Source organism: Mytilus galloprovincialis, chromosome 6 (genome assembly GCF_965363235.1).
Source record: "Mytilus galloprovincialis chromosome 6, xbMytGall1.hap1.1, whole genome shotgun sequence".
NCBI lineage: Eukaryota > Metazoa > Mollusca > Bivalvia > Mytilida > Mytilidae > Mytilus > Mytilus galloprovincialis.
Genome location: NC_134843.1, coordinates 75,203,139 through 75,216,789, shown reverse-complemented (window position 1 = coordinate 75,216,789; position 13,651 = coordinate 75,203,139). Strand labels below are relative to the sequence as shown.

Below are 13,651 nucleotides of genomic sequence, written 5' to 3'. Positions count from 1 at the left end.
ATGATATGCTGTAGCAGGAGTATCACGTATGTTCTCTACGATCTTAAAGTTTGCAAAAATTCTGAATGCATTGGGTACTTTGCTTGCGATCCATCAGAATGATATTCGAAACTTGTGCGTAATAAATGACTGATTTACTTTTCTATAAACAGACTTTGTAGATTCATGGTAAGATGACCAAAAAATTAGGTTGCTGCTTTTTCACTAGTTTCTTTTTTAATTATATCTAATATTTTTTTATGTTTAATACTATTGCATGCTTACAGGACCAAAACTTTGACTTGAAGTATAGATATTGGGTACTGGCGTTGTTTGTCATCTTAATAACGTGTTATTGTATTCTTTTATTTGTGTTTATGAATATTACTTTTACTGTTCAGTTTGTTTAATACATATCATGTGACTGTGTACTTGTTCCCGACCATATGAGTATTTGGACCATACGCGTATGGTCGGACCGTACGCGTATGGTCGGGGTAATTAACAGGTACATTTATGCTTACCTCTTTATATAACCCGTCTAGTTGTCACGTCATTAAAAAGACACTACCAAAGGTCATTTTTTCATTACAAATTAGTAATAACAAGATTAACAAAATAAAATAAGCAGTTTCGCACAGTAAATTTCATCACTAGTCAAAACTATAGTAAACACATTTTTTTTTTCATTACCGATATGTTATTACGGGTGAATGGCAAAATGTCGACCTGGGAAGATAACTTCCAAAAATATCTTAATGAACTGTTACACATGAAGTCAACTGTTTTACTATAACCTGATGTAAAAGTCGACAGGATAAAGAGTCTAATAAATTGCTTACTTTTGAAACTTAATATGATTAGCATTAGCAGTGCAATATTCATAATTTTTAATACTTATACGTGTTTTCTTTAAAAAAAAAAATGAATGACGTCACCGGCAGGACACTAGTTTATTTTTTAAAGTTGTCTGGTGATATGATGTACTTCAGTCATGTTACGATATTGGAGATCTAGACTTTTTCAGCGTAGACACATCGGATTGACCCAGGACCCTAGAAAAGCTATGATACCGTGTGGACGTAAATGTCACCCTACGCATACATACAAGAATACAATTAGTGATGAAAACTAACTTTGGCATCAATATTTAATGTTATTTGAATTGTAAATAATACAATTGCATGTAGCAATCATTGTTATTTTATAAAGTTTTCTCATGCATATTATTGAAAAAATATACCTATATGGTCCAAATACTCATATGGTCCGACCCATTTATAATCAAACAAGTATATACTCATATGGTCCGACCATACGCGTACGGTCGGACCATACGCGTATGGTCGGACCATATGAGTATACGCATATGGTCATGACCATACGTGTATGGTCCAAATACTCATATGGTCCGGAACATACTTATGCATCCCGCTATTGTGTTATTTTCTATGATAATTTTTGTATTCTTCTCTTTCGTTTTTCTATTTTTCTTTGTGACTGTCTATGTGACTGTCTATCTGTTTCTTTGATACATATGACGTGGCTCTGTGCTTATGCGTCGTGTTATTGTGCTTTTGTAAATCATTTTGTACTCTTGTCTTTCATTTTTATGCTAATGTGCTTTGTCTATAATATGCATTTTTGTGTTTCTTTGATACATATGACCTGGCTCTGTACCTTTACATCCCTCCATTGTGTTATTGTGCTATGGTACATTTTTGTATTCATGGTATTTTTAAATTTTTGCTTATGTGCTTTGTCTATATGCCTTTTTATGCTTCTTTGTTACATATTTGTTTGTTTTATACTGATTAAGATTATAACACCATGTTCACTGCTGTATCCCTATTTTTGACATTTTTACCTTTTATGTCTGTTTGCTTTGTTCACAAATAGTTGTCAATGTAATGGAACTCTTTGCGAATGTCAAACAAGGGAGAGATCTAGCTATCTGTAAAACCAGGTTTATTCGCCGTTTTTACATAAGAAAACGCCTGTTCCAAGTCAGGAATATAACAGTTGTTATCCATTCGTTTGATGTGTTTTAGCTTTTGATATTGCCATTTGATTAGAGACTTTCTATTTTGAATTTTCCTCGAAGTATTAATTTATTTTCCTTTTTATATATTGTTACAATTGCTCCTGTCACAGAGTTTAACAAAGTGCTGGAACAGAAGTAAGAGGGACATTATACATGATTCCTAATGTATACTCATGATTCGTCATAGCAGAATCAGATGTCTGAAAAATTATTCAACATCACCATAACTTTATGCTGTAATAAAACTACTTCTAAAACAGAATATTCAAAATCTGTTTAGACAAATTGGCAAGTCAAAAAATTGACGAGGCAGAAAGTCCTGTGATTGCTTTTTCATAATTTAAGATTTCATAATCACATGTTCCAGCTTTTCTGCACTACATTTGTATATAGTGCTTTGTAGTATACAGCAGATTAATTTTTAAAAACGGAATTGAAACTTCTCCATGCATGAAATTGGTTTTTAATCAAATTTTGATAGCATCATTACTTATTGAAAACATGTTTTAGACTAGAATATATTTTTACAGACAATCCTTCCACAGCAACGTCATTTATAAAAATGTCTAGTGTTGCATAAGCATTATTTCATTATCATTATGGTAATGTTGCTTATATATTGAATAAAATCGACCTTAATTGAAAAACACATTAAAGCCAAAATAATAGTTTTTCTGTTATACTATTCGATAAAAAAGTGATTTTAACGGAGGACAAAGAAACAATCATTATACTATTAAATATGAATAATGTATTTTTTCCATAAAGTGATACAGAATGGTTAAATGCGCATTGCACTTAATAAGTTTACAGTACATATTTCAAATATCGATCCGAGAGCATTAAAATTACACCATACGGTCAAATAGCTCTTCTTTGATCTGGTGCAACGTTTAATTTCAAATAATATATATAGACCCCTTATACACTTACAAAGATTGAGAGTTACAGTATAGTTTTGAACTCTAGTCCAACATGGTGACAATTTACAGATTTTATGAGTTGGTTGCATATTTTTTAGACACAAAATGATTGTTTGCTTCTATATATTTGCTTTTATTTGTTTTAGGGGATATTTGTTTTAGAAGGGGTTTGAAAAGTAAATGATTCATTTCTGTTTTCGGTTACATATTGAGTTATTAATAGTAAAACCAAAAGCTATGGACATTGTCAAACATTTGAAACTCATATGGTATAAAAGCGAACAAAGGGGAATAAGTCAAACTTATCAATTGTGGTGTATGTAAACAAAAATTGTTTGCCGTGGTGTTTAGAATTCGGTATAATAGGTTACAAACAAAGACCAGGGGCCTGGTTTTCGAAAGTACATGTATCTCATGACTAAGATGTGTCTTAATTACGATGGTCTTAGGACATGTCATAGTCGTAAGATATGTTTTCGAAAGTGTCTTAAGTTACGATTTGTCATAACTTTTGTCGAAAACTTATGACCCCTCGCGACATGACTTATGGTGGTCTTATGATTGTCAACTAAAATGTTAATTACTTTCATGTATAATTTCATGTTAATTGCAATAAAAATATTTGCTGTGTTTCTCAGTTAGCTAAATAGTAAAGATTTTAATTTTCTCAACTACGAGAATTAAAACTTGAATCTCCTGCGACATACAATTTGGAATTCATTTCTAACTCATGGTTTTGTATAAAAAATATATATACATGTATATTATTTCGTTCCTGGTATAGTTATTAGTACTTGGTCTATATTCACGTATGTGCACGGGCAATTCATTCAGCGGGTACTCGAGGTACCGAATCTAAAAGTATTAACAGTTAAATAACAATTCATGTATGATAATACACGAAAGCGAAGTTCATATCATCAAAAAATTTCTTATCATATTACAAAACTAAATTTAATCAAGTTATCAACTCATGTTTCAATTCCTTTTTGTATAAAATTTCATGTTCCTTATAATGAAAAAAATATATATCCGTAAATATTAAGAATGGTAATAATTAATATTTTCATACTTTTCATTTTCATTTTGATAGTTATCACTTTTTAATCATTATTCAAAGTAATAGAAAAAAATGTTCACTTATGACAGTGATAAGAGCATCATAGCTATGACTCTCTTAAGACAGCTTTGATTTACATCCTATGACATATCATATAATATAGTCATAAGATGATCATAAAATATATCCTAAGATATACTTATGACATATCTTATGATACATTCGAAAACCAGGCCCCAGAGTAGTAAAGTCATAAGTCGATTGGAAAGAAAACAAATCCGGGTAACAGACTGAAACTGAGGGAACCACATCAACTATAATATGGGGAAAACAAGGAACAATAGGAATACTGAAGTGCAAAAAAAAAAAAAAAAACGAACTATTTGATAACAATTGCCATATTAGACATATGGTTAAATTTCGAAAATACATTACTTATTTCAAAATAGTTGTTCAACAAACTACTGTATATAAACCACTTATCAGATCTTGCACGTTGGTAATTACAAGGAACCACACAAACGTGTTATTTACCCCAAAAATGTAGTATGGGTGTCAGAGACTCAAAGTTTAGTTTTCTTTGTAAAAATTAGTTATGAAATCTATTTTTAATACCATTTCAAAAAACGTTATGTAAATAAACTCATCATAGATTTATCACGTATTTCAAATTTTCAGTATGTAGTGAATCTTCGTTTCCAGGCTGAAATATGGGGAAACCCTGTGTGACAGAGGGGGACAAGGAGTCCGAACATTTGACAAAAATTCCGAACCTCATGTAGGTACATCTGCAAAAAATTACGTACTGTTCATAATAATTAATCAGAACTGTCTTTAATTTCAGTCGATATAAACACAAAATATAAAAATAGCACAACAGCGAAAAACTGCGGGAAAAGGGAAATAATCCAGTGAACATCAACTAACTATTCTTTGACATTTGAATGTTTCGTGTAATAAATGAGGATTTAAAAAAAATGTTCAATAGAAAAAATAGTGAACAGTTGATGCCTTCCTTTTTTATTTATAAATATGCTGTAATTTCAATCATTGGTATGAGCGGCAATTTTTATTTCCGTAGGCGACACCAAGAAAGCGTTGATAGCAACAAAACAAAATTATGGCTGTGACGATTGATTTAACGCGAGGTGAAGTTACAGAATTTAGCGGATCATCAGAAGAGGACATAAACTATGCAAAAACGTTTTGGCAGTCAGTTCAACTTCAGCCTCCTGTTGAATCCCGATTGGTATCTAGTGACATCAAACAGAGATTGAGAATTGCACCATCTGCATCACAAAGTATGATATACAATACTTTGTATTTAGTTTGAACAGAGGGGCTTGTTTAGTGGGCCAAATAAGATTTTACTGTCAGTGGCGGTCTCTATCCTAATGGTGTTTTATATGGGATAGCGACCGCCCTTGATAGTAAAACCTTGTCTGACGGACTAAAGGTATCGGGTCCGTTCGCCCTGGGTTCGTTCGCCCTGACTTCGTAAGCCCATAGAGTCCGTTCGCCTGATTGAAAAATATTATTTTTCAGGGCATTGAAGTCGAATAAACTTATTCAGATATTTCTATGGTATAATATTCTTGAAATTTATGGAAACATGTGGAAATATTTAAAATTTATGGCTTGTTTAGGATCGTTAATTGTCAGTTCAATAACATAATAATTCTTACCAGTGACATATTATATGTCTCTGTTCTTACTGATTGTTGTGATACTTTGTCTTGTCTTCTGATGGATTAATAATAAAAACGTTTAGTTTTGATAAAATATTCAGCTTGAAATTAATATAAATGATGTAAAATGTACAAAATGTAAATCATGAAACGGATTTACAAGTTTATTTATCATTATACTCCGAGACTAGTCTCAGTTATACTGCATACTTTCATGATTGATTGAATTCAATTATTTTGTCCACAAATATTTATTAAGATATTAAAATACATACATTGAATTCCAGTATTCTACTCAGCAAATCAAAGGGTTAATAATACATAATACGTGAATCAGAGCGAACGCACCCAGGTTCCTAACTAAAGAAGCCCCTGTAATGCATGTGGTTTGAACTTTAATTTTTAATAGTTGATTTTTGTTAATGTCATTTTTTTTTTGGTTGAAGTCTGTTGATATACAAATATTGCAATGTGCACCCTTTTCTCTCAAGCATTAATTTAAACAACTCTGTTGTCACTAATGATTAATCGATGCAACTAAATGTATTTACAAAAATACATGTTTACTCTTCTCTTGTCATTAGTTTTCTTGCTTCACACAATTTCCATTCTAATGCAACTTTGTTTGTAACATTCATTTTGATCACATAACTTCACTAATTCACAATAAAACATTTTAAATTTTATGAATTTACTGAAAACGTTTAAGCAAGCTGAGACAAAGTATTTATCAGATTTTTAAATGCACGTTTTGAAGTTGTTTTCATACCTGCCAACTGTCACTATTTGCAGGGCCTGGGATTTCCCCCATGGTGCCTACCAATTTTAAATTTTGAAAGAGCTTATGTCAGTCAGGGGTACTGCATGTACTTGTACAATTAATAAGTAATTTTTATTTACTTGAAGAAGAAAAAAATATACACATATAATTATTAATTATAATGTTTGAATAATCTAAAAAAAATAACTTGTATAAGTAAATTTTTCTTACAATCCCACAACAAATCTCAAGTTTTGAGATATAAAATCATGCCTTAAATGATTTTTCTCAGGTTAGCTCATAATTTTTATTAGAGGGTAGTGTTTTATCTCATTAATTCAACAAAGAAACAGTTTGCCAAAGATCTTAAGTAAAATTCACTTGTATAAGTATCCTACAAATTAACTTATATGTGTAAATTTTTTTTCACTTCTTCAAGCATATGTCAAGTAAATAAAAATTACTTGCATTGTATACATTTGTACATTGTACATTTGTAAGTTACAAGTACCCCTGGCTGTATGTACACAATTTAAAACAAAACAATAAATTTTACCATGGTATGATTGGAAAACTATAAAGTTGCAAATAAATAACATTAAAATAAATTTTAAGGCTCCTTTAAAGGTTTTGTAGGAGTAAGACAGCAATCTTGCACCTAATTAAAAACCCCATTAGCATTTTGAAATGTTGGCAGTTACATTTATTGTATGTGTTTTTCTGTAATTTAGTTTCATTAGAATGGGGATAATAGTATTGTATTTTAAGCTTAAGTGACAGCATCAATTGGTGATGTGATGGTTGATGTGATGGTTGCAAATACATGAACCTGTTTAATGAAGCCACTTACATGTTGCCAGTAAACTTAATTTGCGACCATCAAATACCAATTGATGCAGTCAGAGCCTAAAACATAAAGTTATTGCCTAATTGAAATAGCATGCAGACATGTAGTGCAAAGTCAAATGCTATGGAAATAAACAGATGTACAATGTACCAGTACAAATGTATTTTATTCTGAATTGACTTATATAAAATATATAGTTGCCAATAGGTACAATGTATATACTCTTCAAAAGAGACCAAATGACACAGAAATTAACAACTATACATGTACATGTAGGTCACCCTACAGACTTCAATAATGAGCAAAGTCCATACAGCACAGTCAGATAATAGTCTCCTAACTTTCCTTTTATATACCAACTTATATATGTCCACCTCATAAAACATAATTGTTTTTAGTTCAAAAGTTGTACCAACAAATTAAAATCAGCCCCCTACACTTACCAAAAGCAAACAAATATAGATTATCTCACTTTAATGTAAGAATGACTTGGAAGGAAATTTTCTAAATTTGAAGCTCCATTAATCAATTTAATCTGGGATATAAGACATGTACATGTACATGTATGCATAATGAAACATGAAATCAATGTTTAATAGTGGAAAATATCAACCATACCATTTTTATATTTAGAAAACAAACATTTTTACATAGTACTTGTTTTTGAGATGGGAAGCATGATACGTTAATTCATTGTACAATTTACTGTATTACCTCAGTCACAGCTACATTTGTAGATACATGTACTTTAATTAGACACCCCTTAAAGGGCACAGAGAAAGATCCAAACTATAGTTCTAATGTACAAAATTATAAATGGACTGTCCCTATTCACTAATTCTGGTAGATACATGTAAATGTAATTGTAGTTGTCTCATTGACCATATCTGCATGATACCACATCTTCTTATTTAAATATAAACATGTATAATGTCCACATACATGTAAAGGCACATCCAATTGACTTAATACACCAACAGAAAACAATTAAAAATTTGTATAGTGCAACAAAGGTCTTTTTCAAAACAAACACAACACAATTACAGTGGCTTAGAGAGACTAGAATGCTCTGCCCACTGATAGTGTAAGAGCTTATAACATGAGTATTAGATCATATGTGGTTCATCAGTTATTAGATTTTATATCATTTTGTTTTTTCCAACTTGCACATTTGATCTGTACAGCACTGTATGTTATTCTTGTATTATTCTTTGAAAGTACAAATGAATTTATTCCACTGCATGTTGATTTTGACAGCGAAATCAAAATTTGATTGGTGGAAACTTTCACACGTGACGACGAACAAAACTTCATATTCACCTCTGAGTATCATATTCCCCTCTGAAATGTCGGAACAAAATCGTGCGACGTTAAGCGCGGTTTATGTTCATAACGTCTTGAACTTCTTATTTTCTAAATACTTTTAGCAAATATCATTATCGTATTTCAGACATTAAAACAAAAAGACTAATTAAACAATTAATGTTTATCAGTACTGTTTATCAATATGTATGTTGTGTTTAGTAATAATTCCGGTATGCAAACTAATATTTGAAGTTCAGATAGTATACAAAGCTTAGGCAGTGGAATAAAACATTCATTTCCCTTGGCCTCTGGAGATATGAAGATTTGTTCACCCTCGAAAAATCATATTTCCCTCGGGCAGAGCCCTCGTGAAATATGATTATTCTTGGGTGAACAAATGTTCATATCTCCCTCAGGCACGGGAAATAAATGTATAATATTTATTTGCTCACATTTTTTTTTACCAGAAGAGACTGAATAATTATTATTCATGGTGAAATTTAGGGCAGCAACCAAAAAAACAGAAAAAAAATATTTTACATCAACAAAAAGTAAGTCCCTGCTAGGGTTCTCTCCCCTCTGGTTTTGTTAACACTTTTTAAAAAACATGCTTTTATATGTACATGTTTTTTTTTTCAATTTGATTAAATAATAATCATATTAATGTAAAGAAAAATGTATGTTGATAAGAACATGTACATGTAATATGTTTTTAAAGAATGTAAAAGCAAATTTCCCATCAATCTTTATTCAAAGTTTATATACACATGATACATGTGTGTACAAGTATATCATACATCTATATGAAAAGAAGATACATTTTTTAAAATAACCTCTTGATTAATTCACTCAGTCCTTTACTAGATCATGTTTCTACTGGAGCAATACACTAATTTAGGGCTGGCCAGAATTTTACTATGACTGCTGTCATTATTTGAAATCCTATTAATCACTTAATTTTAGTTTGTGACATAAAATTGATTCTTTTAATATACGTTGTATGATGCTAAAAAATTTTAGAAAATGTTTTTACATCAATGCATTCATATTGGTGTTTAGTAAATATAAGTTTATTTTACTAATTCAGCAGTAAAATGTTATTTTTTAGGTTCATTAATGTCATATATGTTCATGTTGCTAATTAAACAATGGGTTATTTTTCAGGTGGAGCAATGGTGCATATGTGGAAAGATGAACCAAAAGGTAATTGTATGAAATAAGAATTGAGTTTGAAGTAATATACAAAAATGAGGATATATAAACATCAATAGAACGATGTTGAACCGTTACACAGAAGAAAACTGCATGTTACATTTGTTAAATTGCACAAGGTCATAGAATGGGATAATTGGCAGATGTAGCTAGATTGCAGTCAAGAATTTGGTAGATGAATAATGTAACAATTATTTTAAAGAATTTATCCCCCCTCAAGACCATACTTGCAAATGGTGTCAAGGGAGAGCCAAAAATTCAGTCCCTGAAATTTTCATCCAAGACGGGAATCGAACCAGGAACCTTTGTGTTAGTAGCCTGATGCACTAACCACTACACCTTGGCTCACATGCCTCACAGGGAATGGAACAGCAAGCTGTCAAGTGCCCCAAAATGACAAGTGTAAAACATCTCAAACAGGAAAACCAGCAGTCAACTCTATATAAAAGCAATAAACTTAAAACAATAAACACCCACAAACTATTTCAACAACAACAACCACTGAACAACAGGCTCTTGACTTAGGACAGACCTGTGCATCTAACTGCAGCTGGTTTAATGTTTTAATCTTCACCCTAACCTGGGACAGTCATAGTAGTGTAACGTTACAACATTAAAAAAACACCATAAAATATCAATTGAAAAAGCTTGACTTAATCTAGAATCCACCTAGGTCTGGGCATCTATGATTTGTATAATAGAATTTTAAATGTTAAATAAGATTGAACTTTTTTCAAACAGAGGAGAGGGCAACCAGAGAATTTCTGATGAGAGCTCAAACAATGGAGAAATTAGAAGAATATGAAAAGATGCAAAAGTTTGCTAAAGCAATGGAGGAAGATAAACAGTTAGTGAAAAAACACAGGGAAGAAAGAATAAAGGTACAGTGATCAAATATTAGGAAAACTGGATTATGTCCCTTTAGTTTAAAATGCTGTATGCATTGCAAAATCAAATATTTGATGTAACTCGAACAAGTATAAAAAACAACAAAGAGAAAACAATATTAAACATAATTAACACAGCAATACACAGCATATTTGATTAAGTATATACATTTAAACTGGTAGTTGAACTTGTTCTTAATATGAATACCTTGAGAATACATGTACAACAATGCATCAACTTGTTTGATTTGCTTGTGTATGTAACAACATATTTGATTTTAACGAATGAAATCTCTGCATTACTGAAAATTTATTTCATTAGAGTTTTCAATATCACAAACTAGCATTTGCTAAATTTTCTCATCAGTACAAGGAAATCACTTGTAAATATAAATCAACTGTTGCAGCCATCTTATATGTTCAGGTATTTCACATCCAATATTTTATGGTAATATACTTAACAAAGTACAAAAGTGTTGACACTCACCTCAAAAGCTGACTAAACTTTTAAACAGACATATTTGGAAAGGATATAGTTACAATACTGTTGCCAGGTCATTACAGATGGCATATTTTGGTATTGATATTGATTCACTCATAGGGTCTTTGCGTCAGAAATAAACACATTTATTATGCCCCACCTACGATAGTAGAGGGGCATTATGTTTTCTGGTCTGTGCGTCCGTTCGTCCGTCTGTCCCGCTTCAGGTTAAAGTTTTTGGTCAAGGTAGTTTTTGATGAAGTTTAAGTCCAATCAACTTCAAACTTAGTACACATGTTCCCTATGATATGATCTTTCTAATTTTAATGCCAAATTAGAGTTTTTATCCCAATGTCACGGTCCACTGAACATAGAAAATGAAAGTGCGAGTGGGGCATTCATGTACTGAGGACACATTCTTGTTTTTAAAACCAGTTGTTGGCATGATACGTACAGGTTATGTTCTTCTTATATATTTTATGATGGTATGATACTGAAACACTAATGGAGGAATTGTACTTGATTTTCTTATGATGAACTCATAATCTTTTAATCAGTTTACTTGAGGTCTGGAGCTGGTATGTCAGTATCATGAGTATCTGCTAATAGTAGTCTTTTGTTAATTTATGTATCATTTGTTAATTTGCTTAGTTTCTTTTGTTACCTATTATGACATCGAACTCTGACTTCTTTACAACTGAGTTCTTCTGTGTGTATTGGCTAGAGGTATAGGGCAGGGTTGAGATCTCACAAAACAATGTTTAACTCCACCACATTTTTGCACCTGTCCCAAGTCAGGAGCCTCTGGCCTTTGTTAGTCATGTATGTTTTGGAGTTTAGTGTGACTTCAATTTTCACTGAACTAGTACACAATTTTGTTTAGGGGCCAGCTGAGTACCACCTCTGGGTGCAGTGATTTTCTTGCTTGTTGAAGACCCATTGGTGGCCTTCATCTGTTGTCTGCTCTTTGGTCAAGTTGTTGTCTCATTGACATATTCCCCATTTCCATTCTCAATTTTATTGTGAAATCTGGGCATTACAAATTAACATGACAGTTACCAAACAACGCTTTTTTCACAATACACTGACAAGAAATTGTTAAGATTTGTTAACTTGTAATGCCTTCATAGAAGTCCTTTCAACTATACAAAAAAATCAAATGTCTACCAAATGTGTGGTTTGTTTTAATAAGACTCATCAGTGGAGATCACATTAAAACCATTAAAACGGAGAGACAGATTTATATAAGTTTTTCCAAACTTGTTCCTGAATCCAATATTTGAACTGCATGTAACATAATGATTGTATTGTAATATTTTATTCTTGTAATTTTTCATTAAAAAATACTGTTTAAACTAAAACAGTGTTACAATCAAATTTATTACAAAGCTGAGCAAAACTTATACCAAGATACACAAGACATACATTTCATTTCCATATAACTATCAGTGGCACTGACCAATCAAATCAGATAGAACACTAGCTTGTAAGTTTTTATATATCTGCTGATACAACTTATGTGTGCTTTCAAAAATCAATTTTGAATTTTTTTATCACAATGTTTTGCTCCTTTTATCATTTATCAAAGCAACAAATGGGCCGGGGGGTGGGGGTTTGAGGTGGAGGGATAAGTCCCACAATGAAGTGTATACCGGTAGATGAATTAAATAAAAACTTGATAGAAATCATGTTTTTATTACCCTAGCTAAAGAATGTAGTTATATTAAAGTATCAAATGCTTCTTTTTGTAATTTCATAGGGTTGTAAAAGCGTTGAATGTGGGCAAATTTTAAGAATGAAGTGCTTCCACGCATCATACAAAATGTACTTTAGTCAAAGCTTTTACATCCCAATGAATTTACAAAAAGGAGCATTCAATTCTTAAATGTAATGACTTTGCATCAGTTTAAATGTTGGGATTACAGATACATTGTGTTCTAAATTTGTTTTCAGAAAGAAGAAATTTCAAGAGGTAAAAGTACTAATGGAAAGAAGAAAGTGAAGGAAGCATTTGTAGAAAATGACTATGACAACCCTCATGAAGAAACATATGAAGAAGCTTTAAGACAATTAGATCAGTTTCAAAAAAATAAATTTGGCGAAGATTCAGACTCTGATTAATTAGTACAAGTATAGCTATTGGTTTAAATTATTTTATACTTATTGTGATATCTCATTTTATTGTTTACTATGTACTTGTTGATTTTTAAATTGTATGAATAAATTGTAAATAGAAAGATTATGTTGTTATTATTAATTAGCCAACTTTGGATGACAACACTATTGTAGATAAAATGTAACTTTAAAGATTTGTACCATTTTGATATTTCAACGCTAAATATATGAAAATTTTACAGAAAATCTGTAGCCTTTTTAGCTCACCTGACCTGAAAGGTCAAGTGAGCTTTTCTCATCACTTGGTGTCCGTCGTCCCTCGTCCATCGTCCATCGTCCCTTGTCCGTCG

At 31.5% G+C, this 13,651-nt stretch overlaps 1 protein-coding gene across 1 annotated transcript; it reads left to right on the top strand.

Moving 5' to 3' along the window:
- Positions 1-5,071: 5,071 nt before the first annotated feature.
- LOC143080329 (cilia- and flagella-associated protein HOATZ-like) lies at positions 5,072-13,423 on the top strand. Its single transcript, XM_076256123.1, has 4 exons — positions 5,072-5,307; positions 9,771-9,809; positions 10,560-10,699; positions 13,140-13,423. Exons 1-4 carry the CDS (start codon positions 5,127-5,129, stop codon positions 13,305-13,307), a joined length of 528 nt encoding a protein of 175 aa, XP_076112238.1. The 5' UTR covers positions 5,072-5,126; the 3' UTR covers positions 13,308-13,423.
- Positions 13,424-13,651: the final 228 nt, after the last annotated feature.

Bases quoted from the DNA above. Each gene is read 5' to 3' on its own strand.
- LOC143080329 (XM_076256123.1), top strand. From the start codon at position 5,127: ATGGCTGTGACGATTGATTTAACGCGAGGTGAAGTTACAGAATTTAGC. The intron at 5,308-9,770 runs GTATGATATACA...GTTATTTTTCAG, and splicing joins TGCACCATCTGCATCACAAA to GTGGAGCAATGGTGCATATG. The intron at 10,700-13,139 runs GTACAGTGATCA...ATTTGTTTTCAG, and splicing joins ACAGGGAAGAAAGAATAAAG to AAAGAAGAAATTTCAAGAGG.